This window comes from Amaranthus tricolor, chromosome 4 (assembly GCF_026212465.1).
Source record: "Amaranthus tricolor cultivar Red isolate AtriRed21 chromosome 4, ASM2621246v1, whole genome shotgun sequence".
In the NCBI taxonomy this organism is placed as follows: Eukaryota; Viridiplantae; Streptophyta; class Magnoliopsida; order Caryophyllales; family Amaranthaceae; genus Amaranthus; species Amaranthus tricolor.
The window spans coordinates 15,386,789-15,411,023 of record NC_080050.1 but is presented as its reverse complement, the minus strand read 5'-3'; the positions used below and the strand labels follow the sequence as shown (position 1 = coordinate 15,411,023).

Sequence of the window (24,235 nt, the reverse complement as noted above, 5' to 3'; positions counted from 1 at the left end):
CTTCTAGAAGCTATTCCTCCGACTCAGGTACGATCAACGTATTGCTCTAACTTCATCTATAACCTATGCTTGATTTTGTATTGATACTAGTGCTTCAAAAATGTGCGAAAGGAGTCCAAAAACTAATTTATTTTTTTTAGTTTAATTACGTATTTTTACTTTTTAGGCATAAAACTTTGGGAAGTATGTAAAATAATAGGCGTAGAAAGTTTTTGAGCATTTTCTATTCGCCTCTGAGCTTATTGTGTAATTTGTATTTTGTATGTTGAATTCAGAGTTACCATTGAATGTGGTTTTGGTCAAGTCTGATGATCAATTGAATGCCTCTCTTCAGAAGGCGGAAGGTGATTGCCTTTAGTTGTCTAATTCATGGTTATTGATTTGCTATAAATTCTGATTTTTTTTCTCCTGCCAGATGAATTGTCGCAAGCAATCTTCTACTATACTGCAGTGTGGTGTGGTCCTTGTAAGTTTGAGCATTGCTATTTGCTAATTTGATGTTTGTACATCACAAATTCTGACATCAGAACAACACAAAAGCACAACCAGCGAACAACCCACCTTGCACGACACGTGGAGGCCAAACCGGTGCATCCAGAACTTGAGCTACAGTAGAAATGAAATCTTGGCACATGGACCTAGCCATTAAGGGCCAAGAATCCTATCAATAACTCACACAACGCTCTGAAATCCGTGTGCAAGGTCATGTAGTCAGCAGCCTTTATACTAGCTTCTGTATCAGCCATGCAACAGAACTTGTTCAATATCGATGACCAGGCCACCTTGACGGAGCAGTGCAGAAGTGACCGGAGGTCAGGGGAGGAAATCGAGGGTAGAATTGGAATCTCTCCACATGGGCCTTGCTGTCATGGCCCAAGAACCCTCCTCAAAATAACTAGAAGTGCACGAAAAATCGAGGTGAAGGTCGGGCATTCAGCAGAAGAACACTGACAGAAGAGCTGCTGTATTCTGATTTCTGTTTTGATTTTTAATAGGCACGTGTAAACCACGAGGCAAGTGTTGACAGCACACTGACGGCAGTTGCCATTAATGGTATTCTGTACTAACGGACATAAACTCAATGGTATATGGTGAATTAAAACATTTCATGTGGTATATGGTGAATTTCGAAGAAACTCAGTGGTATATCATGAAATATCCGTAGATTTTATACAATTAGACTTGAATTACATGATTTTTTTGTATGCTATATAAAGTGTTCGGTGAAATGCTTCGATGAAAGTCCATTAATTTTTTAGGTTAATTAATGTACTTAGTATATATTCATGTTAAGTATTGTTATACTTGAATCGACTCTTCTTATTAGTGTTATTATACTTCAATTACGTCAATTAATGTTGCACATTTATACTTCACTTATTCATGCTTGTATACAAAACAGTGTATGTATCACATTAGTAACATACTTGTGTGTGCTGAACATGTATTATTATCCCATTATAGTGTATTGAGGTGGGGAAAGTAGTCATAAGAAGGTCAATGTGGTGTATAATGGAGTATTGTATATGTAACGGATGTCATGATAATAGCGGGCCCAGTTGATCCATCAGTGCTTACGCTTAAGGCGACCCATCGGAGCGTAAATGTGTGGAAGGGTCCACATCCTAGTTGGTAACTCATCAACACTACCAAGCGGGTACGAGGGATTCGAAGGTTGATGATAAAGTTTTAAAGTTAGTAGAGGTATTTGGTTTAAGTTACGTCTATACTTTGTTGGGTGGAGGTTTGGACTTCATTAGTTGAGCGGTGAAGACAGCGAACTCAAACGTTCCACCTTACTTTCAGGGAGGCCATCATTATATTATAGGACGTTGCAGTGATACTTGGACTGCTGGTTGACGAGCAGGCAATCAATAGTCATGGCGAGGGACTTTGGGCTGACTTAGTGTTTGAGCTTTTAGGGGTAATCCCTCAAAACCCTACCACGTAACGAGGATTTCATTTGTAGAGAATTGGCGGAAAGGGGACTACTCATTATTGAACCGTTTCGTCTGTCTGCAAAAGACAACGGCCAATTTATTATATATCAAACGATAGGTATTTCATTGGTGCATAAGAGTAAACACCAAAAAAATCAAAAACGATATAGTGAAAATGTTGATAAAAGCATTTTCGGTGAACGAGACAAAAACCATTTTGACTTGCTTGCTCCTGAAAATATTTTATCTCCTAGGCGTCGAAGAGAATTGAGAATTCTAATTTGTTTAAATTCAAGGAATAATAATAAAGGTATGAATACAAACCCAACATTTTATAATGGAACTCAGGTAAAAAATTGTAGTCCATTTTTTGATGAAAACAAAGATATTGATCGAGATAAAAATACACTTAGAAAATTAAAATTATTTCTTTGGCCAAATTATAGATTGGAAGATTTAGCTTGTATGAATCGTTATTGGTTTGATACTAATAACGGAAGTCGTTTTAGTATCTTACGAATCCATATGTATCCGCAATTAAAAATAAATTTATGATCCATTTGTCTTATAGATTCCCTATTATTTGATAGAGAAATAGATGTACACACGCCTTGTCATACATTCAAGTCTGATACATGAATACTAATTCAATGAATTATCAATTGGATCTTGAAATGAATCAAGAGAATTTTATTTATTAAGTTTCTTTGATAAAATGTATCAATAAAATAAGGTTAAGATATTGTATATAACAGAGTAAAACAGATGGCATTATTATTACTGATCCGTAAAATTCTATATTTTGTAAAAATAAAAAAGGTAAGGAAGAGTAAGAATTTATGAAACAAAATTCATTCATATCTGTTATTTCGAATGAAAAAAAAGAAGAAAATAGGGGGTCTGTTGAATTTCAAGTATTGTGTTTTACCAATAAGATACGAAGACTTACTTCACATTTGGAATTGCACAAAAAAGATTATTCATCACAAAGAGGTTTACGAAAAATTCTGGGAAAACGTCAACGACTACTGGCTTATTTGTCAAATAAAAACAGAATACGTTATAAAGAATTAATCAGCCAATTGAACATTCGAGAACTAAAAACACGTTAATTTGAAGAGTTGTTTTGAATTATTTGATTTATTAGATCTTGAATTGAATTTTGATGAACTTTTTTTGTTTTCATCAATTCATGGAAAAATGAATTCGTGAAAAAATGAATCGGGGAAAAACCTATGACTGTACCAACTTCCAGAAAAGACCTCATGATAGTCAATATGGGCCCTCACCATCCATCAATGCATGGCGTTCTCCGACTCATCGTTACTTTAGACGGTGAAGATGTTATTGACTGTGAACCAATAGTGGGTTATTTACACAGAGGTATGGAAAAAATTGCGGAAAACCGAACAATTATACAATATTTGCCTTATGTAACACGTTGGGATTATTTAGCTACTATGTTCACAGAAGCAATAACTGTAAATGGACCCGAACAATTGGGAAATATTCAAGTCCCTAAAAGGGCTAGCAATATCAGAGTAATCATGTTGGAATTAAGTCGTATAGCTTCTCATTTGTTATGGCTAGGCCCCTTTATGGCAGATATTGGTGCGCAGACCCCCTTCTTCTATATTTTCAGAGAAAGAGAGTTGATATATGATTTATTCGAAGCTGCCACCGGTATGAGAATGATGCATAATTATTTTCGTATTGGAGGAGTAGTTGCCGATCTACCTTATGGGTGGATAGATAAATGTTTAGATTTTTGTGATTATTTTTTAATAGGACTTACTGAATACCAACAACTTATTACGCGAAATCCTATTTTTTTAGAACGAGTTGAAAACATAGGCATTATTAATGGAGAAGAAGCAATAAATTGGGGTTTATCAGGACCGATGTTACGAGCTTCCGGAATACAATGGGATCTTCGTAAAGTTGATCATTATGAGTGTTACGACGAATTTGATTGGGAAGTTCAATGGCAAAAAGAAGGAGACTCATTAGCTCGTTATTTAATCCGAATCAGTGAAATGGCAGAATCTCTAAAAATTATTCAACAAGCGTTAGAAGGAATTCCGGGGGGTCCTTATGAAAATTTAGAAATTCGACGCTTTAATAAAATAAAATATCCTGAATGGAATGATTTTGAATATCGATTCATTAGTAAAAAACCATCTCCTGCTTTTGAATTGTCGAAACAAGAACTGTATGTAAGAGTAGAAGCCCCAAAAGGCGAATTAGGAATCTTTTTGATAGGAGATTAGAGTGTTTTTCCTTGGCGATGGAAAATTCGCCCGCCGGGTTTTATCAATTTGCAAATTCTTCCTCAGGTAGTTAAAAAAATGAAATTGGCTGATATTATGACGATACTAGGTAGCATAGATATCATTATGGGAGAAGTTGATCGTTGAAATGATAATTGATATAACAAAAGTACAAGCTATCAATTCTTTTTCCAGATTGGAATCCTTAAAAGAGGTTTATGGGACTATATGGCTGCTTTTCCCTATTTTGATTCTCGTATTGGGAATCACAATAGGTGTACTAGTAATTGTGTGGTTAGAAAGACAAATATCCGCAGGTATACAACAACGTATTGGACCTGAATATGCCGGTCCTTTGGGAATTCTTCAAGCTCTGGCGGACGGAACAAAACTACTTTTTAAAGAAAACCTTCTTCCGTCTAGAGGGGATACGTATTTGTTTAGTATTGGACCCTCTATAGCAGTTATATCAATTCTACTAAGTTATTCAGTAATTCCTTTTGGTTCTCGACTTGTTCTAGCCGATTTAAGTATTGGTGTTTTTTTATGGATTGCCATTTCAAGTATTGCTCCAATTGGACTTCTTATGTCAGGATATGGATCAAATAATAAATATTCCTTTTTAGGTGGTCTACGGGCAGCTGCTCAATCAATTAGTTATGAAATACCATTAACTCTATGTGTGTTAGCAATATCTCTACGTGTGATTCGTTGAAACATGGGTCTACCCTTGCCTCATTTCTTTTTATTTTGGGTTTCTAAGAATAAAAATGAAATGGATTGAATAGTATCTTCCTTTTTGTTAGTTACTGATCGGGTTGATAAAGTAAACCAGATAGTTAGATGAGTGAAAGAAAACAGCTTTCAAATTTGCAGTAAAAAGTTGAATCTCATTGCCTATGTACAAGGGTTAAACAAAAATAAACATAAGCCGTCAAGGCTGTTTCCCCCAAGATTGGTTATCCTGACTTGAAGCGGGTTGAAACGAATTATGGAGTTTTTACTTTCTTTTTTTTTCTCTGTATAAAAATGGATGATATGAATTACCATAGAGGTTGAATAAACATGAGTGGATGGTTAGGAACACCAAAGTACACAAAGGATTTGTATGTAATAGAGATTGTGTAACTTATCCGACGAGATATTTTTACATAAAATAAATACGAATTGAGACTTTAAATTTGTAGAAATGATCAAGTAGTACTCCCACAAATTCCGATCCAGAGTATGCTCCTATCCACTGATTAACTGAATAACTATCAGGAACGAAGTAATCTTTTACTTTTTTATTTTAAGACTAAAAAAAATCCAGGAAATAAGAGGTCGAAAAAAAAAAGATAATATGAATATAAAAATATAAAATATATAACTGGAATTATAAAAAAAATATTTTTCCAATATCCATATTCAAGCATTAAGTTATTACTAAAAAAAAATGGAAATTCTTGAAAGTTAGTTAAAGTAAAGGATGAGATCAATTCCGAAGCATTTGTTAGAGCATAGCAGATAGAATTTCATTGGTCTAATTCAGGATTTTTCGATTGATTTGAAATTATTTCTTCTACAAGCATATGAAGATTTAAAGAATATCAATTAGTCCTTAGATTTATTTATGGCTCTTGAGGAGCCGTATGAGGTGAAAATCTCATGTACGGTTCTGTAATAGCGATGACAAGAGTGATTTTCTCATCGACTATGATTATCTAACAGTTTAAGTACAGTTGATATAGTTGAGGCACAATCAAAATATGGTTTTTTGGGATGGAATTTGTGGCGGCAACCTATAGGGTTTATTGTTTTTATAATTTCTTCTCTAGCTGAATGCGAGAGATTGCCTTTTGATTTACCAGAAGCAGAAGAAGAATTAGTAGCAGGTTATCAAACCGAATATTCCGGTATTAAATTTGGTTTATTTTATGTTGCGTCTTATCTAAATCTACTAATCTCTTCTTTATTTGTAACCGTTCTTTATTTGGGTGGTTGGAATCTTTCTATTCCACACATAGTCATTTCTGGCTTTTTTGAAATAAATAAAATAGATGGAGTTTTTGGAACGACAATTAGTATTTTCATTACATTAGCTAAAACTTTTTTGTTCTTGTTCATTCCTATCACAACAAGATGGACTTTACCTAGACTGAGAATGGACCAATTATTAAATCTTGGATGGAAAATTCTTTTACCTATTTCTTTAGGTAATATATTATTAACAACTTCTTCCCAACTCCTTTCATTATAAATTCTAAAAAAAAAGAATATTTTATATTCACTCTAACTTAATTCACAACTTGTTCCAAACAAGAGAAAGAAACAAAATCTTATTTTTTTTTATTGATATTTACTATATGTTCCCTATGGTAACTGGGTTCATCAATTATGGTCAACAAACAATACATGCGGCAAGGTACATTGGTCAAGGTTTTATGATTACTTTATCCCACGCTAATCGTTTACCCGTAACTATTCAATATCCGTATGAAAAATTGATCACATCAGAGCGTTTTCGTGGTCGAATTCATTTTGAATTTGATAAATGCATTGCTTGTGAAGTATGTGTTCGTGCATGTCCTATAGATTTACCCGTTGTTGATTGGAAATTGGAAACGGATCTTCGAAAGAAACGGTTGCTTAATTATAGCATTGATTTCGGAATTTGTATTTTTTGTGGTAATTGTGTTGAGTATTGTCCAACAAATTGTTTATCAATGACTGAAGAATATGAGCTTTCGACTTATGATCGTCACGAATTAAATTATAATCAAATTTCTCTGGGCCGTTTACCAATATCAATAACTGATGATTACACAATTCGACCAATTTTAAATTCACCTCAACCAAAAGAGCAATTCCGTGATTGAAGAGCAATTCTCAATTATTAAATTTTTTTTTTCTTGTTCAATAACTATAAATTTTGATTATTCAATATTCCTATTTATTGGTGAAAATCGAAACTTTATTTGGATTTTAAATATGTTTACTGTAATTGTAATGGTTTTAAATAGTTTTAGTTGCGAACTACCCAAACCAATGCGATAGGTTCAATAACTTTACTTTACTCACATCAAGTGATACGCATTAGGATTTAAAATCAAAAATGCATAAACTTTTTTTTTCCTGTTCAAGTCAATAAAATCATGAAACATTCCGATTTTTTTATTTCTTATTTTACATATAATGGATTTACCTGGACCAATACATGATTTTCTTTTAGTTTTTCTGGGGTCGGGCCTTATATTAGGTGGTCTAGGAGTAGTATTATTTACCAATACAATTTTTTCTGCTTTTTCGTTAGGATTGGTTCTTGTTTGTATATCTTTATTCTATATTCTAGCAAATTCCCATTTTGTAGCTTCTGCACAACTCCTTATTTATGTGGGAGCTATAAATATATTAATAATATTTTCTGTAATGTTCATGAATGGTCCGGAATATGACACAGATTTCCGTCTGTGGACTGTGGGGGACGGGATTACCTTATTGGTTTGTGCAAGTCTTTTTGTTTCATTAACTATTACTATTCTAAATACGTCCTGGTATGGGATTATTTGGACTACAAAATCAAATCAGATTCTAGAACAAGATCTGATAAGCGCTAGTCAACAAATAGGAATTCATTTATCAACCGATTTTTTTCTTCCATTTGAACTCATTTCAATAATTCTTTTAGTTGCTTTAATAGGTGCAATTGGCGTGGCTCGTCAATAATAATTCATTTGATTTTTTAAAATAGCAATCAAAAAAAATGATATTTTATCATATTCATTTTCATTCTAGTCAATCAAATTGGTTTAATTCAATTTATTATTCTATTATCATATCATTTTTTTGTTCTTCATTTTTTTTTTGTATTATAACTTATTATATTCTAGTTAATCAAATGGGTTTAATTGTTGTTCATATTCAAATGAATAGAGATTGATAAGGAGTTGGTCAATGATACTCGAACATGTACTTGTTTTGAGTTCTTTTTTATTTTCGATCGGCATTTATGGATTAGTCACGAGTCGAAATTTGGTTCGGGCTCTGATGTGTCTTGAACTTATATTGAATGCAGTTAATCTAAATTTTGTAACATTTTCTGATTTTTTTGATAGTCGCCAATTAAAAGGAAATATTTTCTCAATTTTTGTTATAGCTATTGCAGCCGCTGAAGCAGCTATTGGCCCGGCTATTGTTTCTTCAATTTATCGTAACAGAAAATCAATTCGTATCAATCAATCGAATTTATTGAATAAATAGTTTATAGTATTTATTTTTTCATTTTTTTAGTCTAAAATTTTATTCTAGAAATTGAAATTTGAATAATCATTAATTCAAATTAAATTCCTAGATATCACACTTTAAGATATACTTTCACAAATGTAAGAAATCAAAGTATTTTGGACCTCTTTTACATTTATCTATTTTATATTTAGTTTCTAATATTCTAATAAGTCGCCGATCCAATCCAGAATTAGATCGAACTTCTGGGAAATCATCGATTCGTCTGGTAATTTATTCATCTGGTATTTTAATATGTATTTCATTTACTTTACTAGAACTAGAACTAGATCGAAAATTAATGAAGTTAAAAAAATTATAGATCCAATGTCACATTCAGTTAAGATTTATGATACATGTATAGGATGTACTCAATGTGTCCGAGCTTGCCCCACAGATGTATTAGAAATGATACCTTGGGATGGATGTAAGGCTAAACAAATAGCTTCTGCTCCAAGAACAAAGGATTGTGTTGGTTGTAAGAGATGTGAATCTGCTTGTCCAACAGATTTTTTAAGCGTTCGAGTTTATTTATGGCATGAAACAACTCGCAGTATGGGTCTAGCTTATTGATACGTTTCAGAAAATTCCATTTGAATCCATTTATTCTATCATTGGATTTTTTTTTACCGACAAAAACCCGTACCCCAAAAAATATCTTTTTGGGTACGGGTTTTTTTGGCCCAAGTGTATCTTGTCTTTACTACGAATTATTTTCCCTGGTTAACAACAATTGTAGTTTTACCCATATTTGCAGGTTCTTTAATTTTCTTATTTCCTCATAGAGGAAATAAGGTTATCCGCTGGTATACTATATGTATATCCATTTTAGAGCTCCTTCTAACAACTTATGCGTTTTGTTATCATTTCCAACCGGACGATCCATTAATCCAACTGTCAGAAGATTATAAATGGATCCAATTTTTTGATTTCCATTGGAGATTAGGAATTGACGGACTTTCGATAGGACCCATTTTACTGACGAGATTCATCACCACTTTAGCTACTCTAGCGGCTTGGCCGGTTACTCGAGATTCTCGATTATTCCATTTCCTAATGTTAGCAATGTATAGTGGTCAAATAGGATCATTTTCGTCCCGAGACCTTTTACTTTTTTTCCTAATGTGGGAGTTCTGGGTATTGGTTTATATGGTTCCAATGAACCGACATTAAATTTGGAAACATTAATTAATCAATCGTATCCTGTAGCATTAGAAATAATATTCTATATTGGATTTTTTATTGCTTTTGCTGTCAAATTGCCCATTATACCTTTACATACATGGTTACCAGATACCCACGGAGAAGCACATTACAGTACTTGTATGCTTCTAGCTGGAATCTTATTAAAAATGGGAGCATATGGATTGATTCGGATCAATATGGAATTATTACCTCACGCTCATTCTATATTTTCTTCTTGGTTGATAATAATAGGCACAATACAAATAATCTATGCAGCTTTAACATCTCCCGGGCAACGTAATTTAAAAAAAAGAATAGCCTATTCCTCTGTATCTCACATGGGTTTCATAATTATAGGAATTAGTTCTATAACTGATACGGGGCTTAATGGGGCCATTTTACAAATAATTTCTCATGGATTTATTGGTGCTGCACTTTTTTTCTTAGCGGGAACGAGTTACGATAGAATACGTCTTGTTTATCTCGACGAAATGGGCGGAATAGCGATTCTAATGCCAAAAATATTCACACTCTTTAGTAGCTTTTCAATGGCATCCCTTGCACTACCGGGAATGAGTGGTTTCATTGCAGAATTAATAGTATTTTTTGGAATAATTACCAGCCAAAAATATATATTAATACCTAAAATACTAATTATTTTTGGAATGGCAATTGGAATGGTATTAACTCCTATTTATTTATTATCTATGTTACGTCAAATGTTCTATGGATATAAATTATTTAACAGTACAAACTCTTACTTTTTTGATGTTGGGCCGCGAGAGTTGTTTGTTTCGACTTCTATCTTTCTGCCAGTACTAGGTATTGGAGTTTACCCAGATTTCGTTCTCTCACTATCAGTTGAGAAAGTGGAAGCTATTGTATCGAATTTTTTTTATAGATAGATTTCTTTTCATTTGATTAAATCAAATGAAAAGGAAGTTTTCTTTACATAACAAAGAAACAAAACTGAATCGCAATTCGAATCAGGCATGTTTAACGTTTGTGAGAACCGTTTAAATCATGATTTAAACGGTTCTCACCTGCTTATAATAAACTTGCTTATGTCTTGTCCTATATTTGTATTTGTAAGGTCTTTTCTTCCATTTAATTAAGCGTTAATGGAAATGAACCATAACTATGTAGCCCTATTCCTAATAGATTGACCCCAAAATAGCATATCCAAATTATAAGAAAACCTATAAACGCCACAATTGCAGAACTTGCACTCCGAAAATTTCGATTTGTTCGGATATGTAAATAAATTGCAAATACGGTCCAAGTGATAAATGCCCAAGTTTCTTTGGGGTCCCAATTCCAATACGATCCCCACGCCTCATTGGCCCATACTGCTCCTGAAAGAATACCCATAGTTAAAAAGATAAAGCCTAGACTAATAACACGATAACTCCAATGATCCAGCTGTTCAATCAATTGGGATCTGTAATAATTTCGAACATAAAAGGGCGAAGTGTTTTGGACACTATTGGTTTTTTCATTCATGTATTGAATCTCAGCGAAGAAAAATGACTTATTTAATACATATTTTCGTTTATCAAAAATATATTTTTGAAATGTAATCGTTAGAAGTGTTACTGATAATAATGATCCACATAAAAGAGCTGCATAACCTAATACCATCATACTTACATGCATCATTAACCATTGAGATTGGAGAGCGGGTACTAATATTGCGGATTGATGCATTTCTGTTAAAAAGCCCGACGTAGCAAATCCTTGAGTCAAAATAGCACTTGGCGCAGTTATTGCACTTAACGAATTTTTATCTTTTTTTAAAAAATATGGAATCAAATGACTAAGGTAGAAACTCCAGGAAAGGAAGATTAATGATTCATATAGATCACTTAATGGTAAATGTTTCCAATAAACCCAACGAGTAATTAATAATCCTGTTAGACAGAAAAAAGTAACTATCATGCCGTTTTCGAATGAATTATATAGTCCTACTTTTTCATTGACTAATAAAGTGATCAAATGGAGTATAATTACAACGGAAACCGTTGAAAAGGAAATATGAGTTAAAATATGCTCTAAAGTGGAAAAAATCATAATATAAAATTAAAAAAAAAAATGCATTTTCATTATTTATTATAGGTTATAGGACTGTTGAAATTTTTTAAGAATTTCAACAATGTCATGCCGCCACTCGGACTCGAACCGAGATGCTCTCGCACTGCTTCCTAAGAGCAGCGTGTCTACCGATTTCACCATAGCGGCTTGTTTGAAATCATAATAACCCATTTTTATTTATTCGTCGAGATTAATTCAATATAATATTTTATTTTTTGAACCATTTCAATTAAATCAAAATGACTACAAAAGTATTTGCAAACCAAAATTGAAATGGTTCATATTCATGATAATAATAACTTTTTTCGTTATTTTTTTTGTATTTTAAATCAATTTTTAATTTAATTTTATAGTACTCTTTTAATTTGTCAACGGACTTTTGTATAGTTTATGTTTTCTTGAAATAAAACCTTGTAACTAGAAGATTCTTCGTTTCAGCCCAGGATAGACCTCAATAAAGGTCTTTCTCACTTTCTTTTTTTGATAAAAAAATATAATTTTTTAGCTGATTTCAAAACTAACAAATAACAAATACATAGATTATTGCACTACATAAAAAAATCGAATAGTTTGGATCCAAAATTCAACACGGCATCGAAAGGATTTTTTCTTTAAATAGATAGTTTTTTATCCAAAATAAACAAAATAAACAAATTGGTAGAATTTTTACGGGTAAGTATTGAACCGGATGTAGCATATAAAAAAATCCGGATCTCTATTGAAACGTTTTTCAAAAACAAAAAAAAAAATTCTTTCCACATATATATAATATTCAAGTAAAACTAAAATATAGTTTTAAATTTAAAGGGCTTTTTATTTATTTTCAACGGGGGAATATAGAGAATATAGCAACTTCAAGAAATAATGCTTCCGTAAGTTAAAGTGGAACCACTTTCTATTTGTCTTTTTTTACAAAATAGATAGAAAAAACTTTTCTGAGTTTTTTTATTGTATTGTGACAAAATAAATATATATAAATATATTAAAGGGTTGATTAAGGGTTGATAGGGAAAATCCCCATCTTATATCTTATAAATAACAAAAATAGACTCAAACAAAAGGTGATGAAATATTCTCTATATATAGTTTTTCAAACAAAAAGTACTATTTTATGGTCGGCTTAAGAGTTGTTATTTTCCATATCATAAACAAAAAGTCCCAATTTTATATAGTTCGAAATATTTAGTAAATCCAAACTTATTTAAAATTTAAATCGTTTCTTTTCGATATTTTAGATTCTAAATAAAAAAGGAAATTATTCCGAATTTGGTATACCTTTTTTCTTTGAGTCATGTGGATTTGGATTATTCCAAGGTTTGATTACTTATTTTTCTTACAAAAAAACTTTTGGAATTCCCAGTAGCAATAGATTTTGCTAAAGAAAAGGCTTTTAACGCTGCCCAATGCCCCTTTTTTTTCCAAAGATTTTTTCGAATACGCTTTTTGTAAATCGAAGTACGTTTTTTTGGAACTGCCATTTCAATTTTAGTTGATTATTCAGTGTTAGATTTTGGATGTGAAAGACATCTAGTGTTCAAACGAATCTTTGTTTTCTATTAATTATCTATGTATTTAGATTCTAGACGATACCCTCTATTATTCAATTTTTGAAAATGGAAAAACATAATATAACTATAAACTAGAAATATATTTTCTATATTTTTCTTCTATTTCTTTTTGCTGTGTTACATTTAATTTCCATGTATGTAGCAAATCACATTGAAAACTTTAATAACCCAACCTTTAAATTAGATTTAAATTGAAAAACTTAAATTCATTTTTGAAAATATATCGAAGTTTTTATTTTCAAATTGAAATGATCTCAATAAATGAATTTGTTTAAAAGATCCAAGATTTTAGCCATTTTTTTATTCTATGTTATAGAAACTAGAAAGTAAAGTTAAAGTAACCGATATAAAAAATCGATAACTAAAAAAATAGAAGTTTTTCTATGTTTTTGTTTGGAATAGAAGACAATCAAATCATTTTGCATAAAATAAGTTATTAATTGTGAATAACCTACAAAATAAATTATTAAAAATATTTCATTTTTTTTATCATTATTGACTTTATTAGATCTTTTAATAGATTTTAAGATTTTGTTTAGCCTTTAATTCTGAAATTCTGAATATATTTTCGAAATAACTTAAATCGAAATGAAAGTGGAATTTGTTTTATCTTCCTATGCAATATTTTGCATTTATTCTTACGTATTCACTTTTACTAACAAATACATTATTTGAATTTGACCAATTATAATTTCGTGGTTTGAATATTAAAAAAATACTTCCACATCAATATTAATATTTGATATCGACTTGAAAAAAACAAAAAAAAATTCTATTTCGATTTAAGTTATTAGATATCTTAATTTTTTTATTGATTTCTTTCAAAAGAGGCAAGAGCCTATGAATCATAAACAAAAAAATAAATATTAATTAAATACAAAAAAATAAAATATAAAAATTTTCTATTCTATTATGGAACATATATACCAATATGCATGGATCATACCCTTACTTCCACTTCCAGTTCCTTTGTTAATAGGAGCTGGACTTTTCTTTTTTCCGATAGCAACAAAAAATCTTCGACGGATATGGGCTTTTTCGAGTATTTCGTTGTTAAGTATAGTTATGGTTTTTTCGATGAATCTGTCTATTCAGCAAATAAATAGTAATTTTATTTACCAATATGTCTGGTCTTGGACCATTAATAATGATTTTTCTTTAGAATTTGGCTACTTGCTCGATCCACTTACTTCTATTATGTCAATGTTAATTACTACTGTTGCAATTCTGGTTCTTATTTATAGTGATAATTATATGTCTCATGATCAGGGATATTTGCGATTTTTTGCGTATATGAGTTTTTTCAATACGTCGATGTTGGGTTTAGTTACTAGTTCAAATTTGATACAAATTTATATTTTTTGGGAATTAGTTGGAATGTGTTCATATCTATTAATAGGTTTTTGGTTCACAAGGCCTATTGCCGCAAATGCTTGTCAAAAAGCGTTTGTGACTAATCGTGTAGGAGATTTTGGTTTATTATTAGGAATTTTAGGTCTTTATTGGATAATAGGTAGTTTCGAATTTCGGGATTTGTTTGAAATATTCAATAACTTAATTAATGCTAATCAGGTCAATTCCTTATTTTGTATTTTATGTGCTTTCTTATTATTTGCTGGTGCAATTGCTAAATCTGCCCAATTTCCCCTTCATGTATGGTTACCCGATGCTATGGAGGGACCTACCCCTATTTCAGCTCTTATACATGCTGCTACCATGGTAGCAGCGGGAATTTTTCTAGTCGCTCAACTGCTTCCTCTTTTCATAGTTATACCTTACATAATGTATGGAATATCTTTTATAGGTATAATAACAGTACTTTTAGGCGCGACTTTAGCTCTTGCTCAAAAAGACTTTAAGCGAAGTTTAGCTTATTCTACAATGTCTCAATTGGGTTATATGATGTTAGCTCTAGGTATGGGTTCTTATCGAGCGGGTTTATTTCATTTGATTACTCATGCTTATTCAAAAGCATTATTGTTTTTAGGGTCCGGATCTATTATTCATTCAATGGAAACTATTGTTGGATATTCTCCGGATAAAAGTCAGAATATGATTCTTATGGGGGGGGTTAACAAAACATGTGCCAATTACAAAAAATGCTTTTTTAATAGGTACACTTTCTCTTTGTGGTATTCCACCGCTTGCTTGTTTTTGGTCCAAAGATGAAATTCTTAATGATAGTTGGATCTATTCGCCAATTTTTGCAATAATAGCTTATTTCACAGCTGGATTAACCGCCTTTTATATGTTTCGAATCTATTTACTTACGTTTGAAGGCCATTTAAACCTTTTTTTTAAAAATTACAGTGGAAAAAAAAGTAGTTCGTTTTATTCAATATCTTTATGGGGTAAAAAAGAATTAAAAAGCATTAATCCAAAATTTCCTTTATTAACCTTATTAACACTGAATAATAAAGAAAAGACTCATTTCTTTTCGAAAAAACCATATCAAATTGATAGAAATTTCCGAAAAATGATGCGACCTTTTCTTACTATTACTGATTTTGCCAATAAGAATATTTCTTTATATCCTCATGAATCGGACAATACTATGTTATTTCCTCTGATTGTATTGATTCTGTTTACTTTTTTTATTGGATTCATAGGAATTCCATTTAATAAAGAAGAAATGGATTTGGATATATTAACTAAATGGTTAAATCCATCTATAAATCTTTTACATTCAAATTCGAATGATTCCGTAGATTGGTATGATTTTGTGATAAATGCAACTTTTTCGGTGAGTATAGCCTATTTAGGAATATTTATAGCCTTCCTTTTGTATAAACCCATTTATTCATCGTTAAAAAGTTTTGACTTAATCAATTCATTTGATAAAAAAGGTCAAAAGAGAGTTTTTGGGGACAAAATATTAAATATAATATATAATTGGTCTGCTAACCGCGATTATATAGATGCTTTTTATGAAATATTCTTAATTAAGGGTGTAAGAGCTTTAGCTGAACTAATTTCTGCTTTTGATAGACGAATAATTGATGGGATTCCGAATGGTTTTGGTGTTACCAGTTTTTTTGTAGGGGAGGGTATTAAGTATGTAGGAGGGGGTCGAATCTCCTCGTATCTTTTTTGGTATTTATTCTATGTATCCATTTTTTTATTAATTTACTATTTTGTTTTCTAAGCATAATCTTGTTTTTTTATCGAGTACATCTATATAAAAAATGTCTTTGTCTAGAACCGTAATTCTATTATTTAATTCATTGCTTAAACTGTTTCTTTTTTGTTCATTTGTAGAAATCCAATTATTGGATAGTTCATCATCATATAAGAATTTTTCTGTTGTATCCAAAGAAATCTTTCTTTGTATCATTTCCCAGAAAATTGATAAACTGGGTGGATATGTAAAAGAAATTCTTTGTTTTCCATCATTTTGACATGTATAAAAAAAATATTGTGACATTTCATTTCTTACCGCATTTTCAAATCGATTGTTTTTTACATATCGCGTTGGACGATTCCAACGTTTATAGTCGAAAAGAAGAAAAAGAAGGGATTTTTCAAACCCGAAGAATTTTTTCTTTTCTTCTTTAAGTATTTCTAACGAAGTTGGGCTATTTTTATAGCATGCTTCTTTTAAGTGCAAGTGGAATTCATCCTTTGTTTTGTCCTTTCCATTCACTCGGATCTTTTCCGTTTCATCGATTTGGATTTTGTCCGGATCCTCCTTTTCTTCCGAAAAAAGGGAAGGAGAAGGATCTTCTTCGGTGAATCCCTCTTCTTCCTGTTCTGTTTCTTCCTCACTTTCTTTCGTTTCTGGGGTTTCTTTCAGTTTTTTAGTAAAAATAGGTGACGGCATTCTGCCTAAATAGTAGACACAGGTAATAAAGAAGAGAATACTAAAGATTCGAGCCATAGAATTTCTCAATTCTGACACAAGGTACTTATTAGATCGAATAGAATGATTTTGCTGTATCCAGACTAATACCAATCCAACCCATTTCATGAATAAAATGTGACCAATTAACCAACCAACAAAACTACTTGTTACAAATAACATCTTGTTGTTGCATCGAAACATATAAATGTTGACTAATCTGGCTAACGTTGAACTTGGTAAAATGAAATAGTTGAATAATTGAAAAATGAGATTATTCAGGAATACACATTGAATGCTGAGATTACGCATTGAATTTCTGCTAGTAGATCCATAATCAAAAAAGTGTTTGTGATTGTTCCAGAAGAAATGAAACAAAAGATAGGGTAGAGCTAGGACAGTTATTGTATGAGGTCTACCCAATGCTAGATGCAGAGGCGTATAATAGATCGATATGAACATCATGAGCTGTCCCATAATAAAACCAGTTGTTGCTTATACCTTCTGCTCGATTCCTTCTTCTCCTTCTTCCATAACCTGAGATCGGAGAAGGAAGAGATAAGAGGGCCCTATGGAGAATGTGGTCAGAAATCCATAATAGAGTCCGACCACAACGACCGAATTGATTATCTTCATGCCTAAGGATACTAGATTACCTAGTAGAAAAGATTGAAAAATCATCACAAACCTCCCTTTTTCGTTTGTATTGCAATTTCTGGATTATTATATGATGATTTTTTAACTTTAACTTTCCATATATAAATATAGAAATAGAAAGAGATAGACTAGAAACGACATCTCTTATGTCGATGACACCAAAGAGATATTAAATGAATGGAATTGGGATATAGATGGAATATAATGAAATAGAGCCACTTTGAGGTTCCCTATGAAATGAGGCATGGAAGGGAGCCACTACGAAGAAGTTACGGGAGTTACGAAAGAAGTTTCGAGCTCGTATTGGTCATGGGTTGAGAACGGGAATTGAACTGTATGAGATCGAGTCTCCCGTTGTTCCTCAGTAGCTCAGTGGTAGAGCGGTCGGCTGTTAACCGATTGGTCGTAGGTTCGAATCCTACTTGGGGAGATTGGATTCATTCTTTATTCTTTAATTCAGAACGAAGGGGCTCGCTTTGACCGTTAAGAGTAAGTGTGTGACCCCTTCCCTGTCTTTTTTTCTATCTCGTCGTATCACATTCTCATTCTGTTCGGCGCTATTTGAAAATCTCCGTCAATACCTCGGTGTAGGTCCGGGAGAATCTTTTGTTCCATAGTCCTGGGGCTATTTACAACTAGCCAATTAAGAATTCTCGGATGTACTAGCAGTGCATCAAAGATGCAGTCATTGATTCTCCCGAGAGGCTACAATTACCGCGAGCAAACATAAAACATATTAATGACATGATGAGGAACGCATTTTTGCTATAAACAAAAAAAATATGCTGGTGGTCTGGGCATACTATATGTAAGTATAAGTCCATTCACGATAACACGTAATAAAAAAAAAGTAAGGCCCATTCCACTTCGACAAAAGACCCACACCCAAGTTCCATAGCTTTGGGTTCTCTATCCCGATCATGATTTTCCTACTCCCAAAGGGGAAAGGTCCTTCCCTTTGGGGTCGGTTGTGGGCGAGGAGGGATTCGAACCCCCGACACCGTGGTTCGTAGCCACGTGCTCTAATCCTCTGAGCTACAGGCCCCACCCCGCCTCCACTGGATCTGTTTCCGGGGGTATCCTCAAAAAAAGGAACCTTTCCTCTCCCCAGCCATTTCGGGTTACGAAGGTGTGAAAGCGCGTTTCTCTCTACTCTATAAGAATAAGAACGGTGCATTCCGAGGTGTGAAGTGGGAGAGAAGGAATGTCATAATTGGGTTTTTGAATAAGACGACCTTTTCATTCTTATTACTTTTTCATATTGAAAAAGTAATAAGAATGAGAGGTGTTAAGCTTTTTATCATCCTGGCGTCGAGCTATTTTTCCGCATGACCTCCCCTACAGTATCGTCACCGCAGTAGAGTTTAACCACCAAGTTCGGGATGGATTGGTGTGGTTCCTCTACGCCTAGGACACCAGAATATCGAACCACGAACTAAGAAAGGCATGAGAGAAAGGCATATTAGCTAGTGATTGTGAGGCCCCAATTCTTAACTGGCGGGGACACCAAAGGCCTCCGCCCTTCCATCTCTTGGTATAGATATAGATAGGGAGGGAGGGCAGGGCTTTTGGTTTTTTCATGTTGTCAAAGAGTTGAACAATGATTTTTTCGTGTTGTCAAAGAATTGAACAATGAAAATGGATGGCGAGTGCCCGATCCAATTGATCGGGCCATGTAGGAACAAGGTTCAAGTCTATCGGTCTGTTAGGATGCCTCAGCTGCATACATCACTGCACTTCCACTTGACACCTATCGTAATGATAAACGGCTCGTCTCGCCGTGACGAGAATAATATTCTACCACTAGTAATTCATTTATTTTCAAACCGACCCACTTACTATCTATTATTTGATTGACTAATCCTTTATACGGGAATGGTTGAAGAGTCAAATGTTTGGGCAATTCCTCCCGGGGGGATGAATCAAGAGAATTTTGAATTAGAACTCTGGATTTTTGTTCATCCCTGGACATAATAGTATCTTGAGGTTTGCAACGATAACTTGGTATATCTACTATACGGCCATTAACTAAAATATGTCTATGGTTAACTAATTGGCGGGCTCCAGGAATAGTCGGAGCCATACCCAATCGAAAAAGTATGTTATCCAAATGCATTTCAAGTAATTGTAGTAAAACCTGACCTGTTGACCCTTTGGCTTTTCTGGCGATACGGACATATTTAAGTAATTGTCTTTCTGTAATACCATAATGAAAACGCAATTTTTGTTTTTCTTCTAGACGAATACGATATTGAGATCTTTTCCCGGAACGTGATTGGTTTCTAAGATCACTTCCGGCTCTAGGCCTTTTATTAGTTAGTCCAGGTAAAGCCCCAAGACGGCGTATTTTTTTGAAACGAGGCCCTCGTTAACGCGACATAAAGACTCCTTTCTTTATTTCTTTTCTTTAATTTCTATATATATAATTTATATATATATTCCATATGACAAAAAAACCTAAGTTAAAACTGAACTAAATGATAAATGAAACGAAATCCCCTGAAGTATTGTATTACAATGAATAATGAAATGGATTGTATATACATCATATACGAACCTTTTTATATATTATATATTTTGTATTATAAGTAAAAAAAAAGAAAAGAAAGAGTTTTTTCTGATTTGTTCGGCCGAGATTGACCCCTCTTCTTTTCCTTTTTCTTTTATTTAGAGTTAGAAGTTTCTATAACATAATAGATCGTTTTGAAGAAGAAAAAGGCACCCTTATTCTTTTCTTTGTTGTTCGATTTCAAAAAAAAAAAAATATATATATATATATTTAGATATATATATATAAATAGAATAAATATAGATATAATATAAAGAATAAAAAGATTGAACAAATACAACTAAAAATAGAGAAAAGCCAGCTATCGGAATCGAACCGATGACCATCGCATTACAAATGCGATGCTCTAACCTCTGAGCTAAGCGGGCTCACATAAATTCTACATGCACTGGAATTAAATAAACTATATTTTATTTTAGGCTTATTCATTTTTATTCTTTTATGATACGAATTTCAAATAACTATTTGAAATAAAAAAAAATAGAAATATTCAATTTAGTTTATTTCTCTCTATGTATATTCTATTTTGTGTCTAGAACAAGTAGATGTAGAAATTATATGAAATTCTATTTCTCTTTTTAATTTAGTAGAGCTATGAATTTGAAAATTCATTTCAAAATCGAAATACAAAAATTAGAATCGATAAAGATTAACTTTGAATCTTAATAAGCTATTCTTCTGCTTTCATTTATAGACTATCATCAAAAAAAAAGAATCGACCCTTTGAGTATTCAAAATTGTATGGCAAAATCAACGGGGAATAGGATATAATATGGTATATATACATCTATATTGAATTGTAGTTACAGAAATGATAGAATCATTTCTGATTAGACCAAAAAAAAGTCAAATATAGACTTCCGATAGAGATGAAAGAAGATAGACAAAAAATTTTTGGTTTATAGTAATTCATATAAAATCTCATGAATTCGATGGTTCCGACCGAAATGAAAGAAAAAAAATAAAATAAAGGGGAAGGACATCACCCTGAGATCCTAATCTTAAAAAAATCTTAAAAAAAAGGGGGATATGGCGAAATCGGTAGACGCTACGGACTTAATTGGCTTGAGCCTTAGTATGGAGACCTACTAAGTGAAAACTTTCAAATTCAGAGAAACCCTGGAATTAATAAAAATGGGCAATCCTGAGCCAACTCCTTTTTCAAAAGTAAAAAAAAAAAAAAAAAGGATTCAGAAAGCAAGAATAAAAAAAGGATAGGTGCAGAGACTCAAAGGAAGCTGTTCTAACAAATGGAGTTGATTGTGCTGGGTTGTTCGAAGAATTCTTCTGTCGAAATTCCTGATTAATGGCACTTCGAATCTATTCTGTATTTCTATTTTTAGAATTTTTAGATATTTCTGATTTCGAGATAATATAGAATATGAAATTTTCTAGAAATAAAAATGAAAAAATGGAAGAATTTTTTTGACTCTATTTCAAGTTGAAAAAAGAATCAAATATTCATCAAATCATTCACTCCATAGTCTGATAGATCTTTCTTTGAAAGAACCGGTTAATCGGTTACTCGGACGAGAATAAAGATAGAGTCCCATTATACATGTCAATACTGACAACAATGAAATTTATAGTACGAGGAAAATCCGTCGACTTTAAAAATCGTGAGGGTTCAAGTCCCTCTATCCCCAAAAGCTTTTTGACTCCCTAACTAGTTATCTTTTTTTTTTCTTTTCAAAATGGATCTGGACGGAAGTGTTTTTCTCTTATAACAAGTCTTGTGATATATATGATAGACATACAAATGGATATCTTTGAACAAGGAGTACTCATTTGAGTGATTCACAATTCATATGATTACTCATAATAATCAAATTATAGACAAATTTCGAATTGGAAAACCAAAGAGATTTCGATACCTAGATAAGACTTTGTAATAACTTTCGTCCTTTTTTTAATTGACATAGACCCAAGTTATCGAGTAAAATGAGAAGATAATGCACCAGAAGGGTGAATGAATGGCCGGGATAGCTCAGTTGGTAGAGCAGAGGACTGAAAATCCTCGTGTCACCAGTTCAAATCTGGTTCTTGGCACATACCTTTTGTATGAGTATATATAATATATTCTACAAATTAACCAATACGGATTGATATACATATTCATTACTAGTCGAGATCATGACACGTACATAAGTTACTTAGCTAGTTATCGCCCAAGATACCCCACCTATCCCTAAAAAAAAAATAGATGGATCCAAAGTTTTTAAAAGTAAAATGAAAATAACGAATTTTTTTATGTTTTCGATTTTTTTTATTTGTTCATATTGTGTTTACTCTCAGACAAAATGCATATTAATACTTCATACATATTCCAAATATTCAAAAAAAGTTGAAACACTCAAATAAAAATAGAGTCTCGAAGAGTTAAAGGATGACGATAAATAAGAATTATCTTAGATAAATTCCAAATAGAATCAGATTCCCTTTGGTATATATTTCTTGATTTCCTAATAATATAAGAATTTATAGGTATAGGACTTTCTGACCCCTCTAAGTAAGTAATTGATGGATACGCGGTACAAAGTTCATAATACATAACTTTTTAGTTCATTCTATCGGTTCTTAGCTCATCCAAAAGAAAACTTTTTCAAATCTCAATGAATTCGTGACTTGTCTTTTATTTTTTTATCTATCCATATTCCAGATATAGAATACCTGCGGGACATCAGTTACTCTATTTAATCTAGAGCAGAACATATATAATATAAAAAGTCTTTATGTCGTAGAAGTGAAAATAAATTCCTTACCATTCAATAAGCATCTTGTATTTCATAAAAATTGGGGACAATATAATCCTTACGTAGGGGCCATCCTATCCAACTTTCAGGCATTAAAATACGTTTCAAGCGTGGATGATTATCATAGGAGATTCCCAACATATCATAAGATTCCCGTTCTTGAAAATCCGCGCTTTTCCAAACCCAGAAAACGGACGGAATTCTGGGATTCCTCCTTGAAGCAAATACTTTTATGCATACTTCTTCTGGTTGATCCACACCGTATTCTATTCTCGTAAGATGATACACACTAGCTAACAGCCCGCCTGGTGCTACATCATAAGCACATTGAGAACGTAAATAATTGTAACCATATACATATAAAATAACAGCAATGGAATGCCAATCTTCGGGCTTTATTTGTAAAGTCTCTATTCCTTGGTAATCGAAGCCCAAAGATCTATGAACTAGCCCGTGTTTGACTAGCCAAGCAGACAAACGACCCTGCATCTTGTTTATATCTCCTTCCTTTTTTGTATAAATATTTTACATTGACTTTAACGATACGATGAGATTTATCAAAATTGACTTGCTGCTTACAATTCCAAAAACAAAAAAAAAAGAATCCTGTTTAATTCACTAATTCATGGGACGATGATGAGCTTTTGTACTTGAAAAATGTTTCATGAGGAATCTCGGAAGTAGATCGAATTTTATATTTATAAAGCAATTCTTGATCATAATTTCCGGTATGAATGCTACGCTCAACATGAAACTTGTGATTGATAGTAAAACATCGATTCTTCTGTTGAGACTTAATTCTATCTTCATAGATTTCCCGAGATATTTTTTTACGAAGTTTTGTTATAGCATCTATAACTGCTTCTGGTTTAGGGGGGCAGCCCGGCAAATAGACATCCACAGGAATTAGTTTATCGACCCCTCGAACAGTACTATAAGAATCGGTACTGAACATCCCTCCTGTAATTGTACATGCTCCCATAGCAATAACATATTTTGGTTCAGGCATTTGCTCAGATAATCTCACTAAAGAAGGTGCCATTTTCATTGTTACGGTACCTGCTGTTAAAATTAGATCCGCTTGTCTAGGGCTCGATCTGGGTA

At 32.5% G+C, this 24,235-nt stretch overlaps 4 protein-coding genes, 2 non-coding genes and 4 pseudogenes across 6 annotated transcripts in view; 5 read left to right on the top strand and 5 right to left on the bottom strand.

The window, feature by feature from the left end:
• The first annotated feature begins 1,946 nt into the window (after positions 1-1,946).
• LOC130811479 (uncharacterized) lies at positions 1,947-7,068 on the top strand (annotated as a pseudogene).
• Positions 7,069-7,370: 302 nt separating this feature from the next.
• LOC130811478 (NAD(P)H-quinone oxidoreductase subunit 6, chloroplastic) lies at positions 7,371-8,757 on the top strand. Its single transcript, XM_057677795.1, has one exon. The coding sequence runs from the start codon at positions 7,385-7,387 to the stop codon at positions 7,913-7,915; it is 531 nt and encodes a 176-aa protein (XP_057533778.1). The 5' UTR covers positions 7,371-7,384; the 3' UTR covers positions 7,916-8,757.
• On the top strand, positions 8,726-11,057 carry LOC130811480 (NAD(P)H-quinone oxidoreductase chain 4, chloroplastic-like; annotated as a pseudogene).
• LOC130810772 (cytochrome c biogenesis protein CcsA-like) lies at positions 10,794-13,224 on the bottom strand. Its single transcript, XM_057676901.1, has 4 exons — positions 13,092-13,224; positions 11,306-11,565; positions 10,931-11,010; positions 10,794-10,854 (listed from the first exon to the last, which is right to left on the bottom strand). Exons 1-4 carry the CDS (start codon positions 13,222-13,224, stop codon positions 10,794-10,796), a joined length of 534 nt encoding a protein of 177 aa, XP_057532884.1.
• Positions 13,225-13,633: 409 nt separating this feature from the next.
• LOC130811476 (NAD(P)H-quinone oxidoreductase subunit 5, chloroplastic-like) lies at positions 13,634-16,770 on the top strand. Its single transcript, XM_057677793.1, is given in 2 exon segments — positions 13,634-15,378; positions 15,380-16,770. Coding segments are annotated over 2 exon segments (2,232 nt in total). The 5' UTR covers positions 13,634-14,226; the 3' UTR covers positions 16,460-16,770.
• On the bottom strand, positions 16,466-18,244 carry LOC130811477 (protein TIC 214-like; annotated as a pseudogene).
• A 1,072-nt stretch (positions 18,245-19,316) lies between these two features.
• On the bottom strand, positions 19,317-20,189 carry LOC130811473 (30S ribosomal protein S4, chloroplastic-like; annotated as a pseudogene).
• Positions 20,190-20,673: 484 nt separating this feature from the next.
• Positions 20,674-20,746, bottom strand: TRNAT-UGU (transfer RNA threonine (anticodon UGU)). Its single transcript has one exon. It is a non-coding gene; the product is annotated as a tRNA-Thr (tRNA).
• A 452-nt stretch (positions 20,747-21,198) lies between these two features.
• LOC130811475 (NAD(P)H-quinone oxidoreductase subunit K, chloroplastic-like) overlaps positions 21,199-24,235 on the bottom strand; it is a 4,552-nt gene continuing 1,515 nt past the window's right edge. The window contains exons 1-2 of the mRNA XM_057677792.1: positions 23,906-24,235; positions 21,199-23,442 (exon numbers count right to left, since the gene is read on the bottom strand). The exon at positions 23,906-24,235 is cut by the window's right edge and continues 1,515 nt beyond it. Of these exons, the coding sequence (XP_057533775.1) occupies positions 23,144-23,442; positions 23,906-24,235 (629 nt within the window). The 3' untranslated portion in view covers positions 21,199-23,143. The remainder of the gene's footprint in view (positions 23,443-23,905) is intronic.
• TRNAF-GAA (transfer RNA phenylalanine (anticodon GAA)) lies at positions 22,355-22,427 on the top strand. Its single transcript has one exon. It is a non-coding gene; the product is annotated as a tRNA-Phe (tRNA).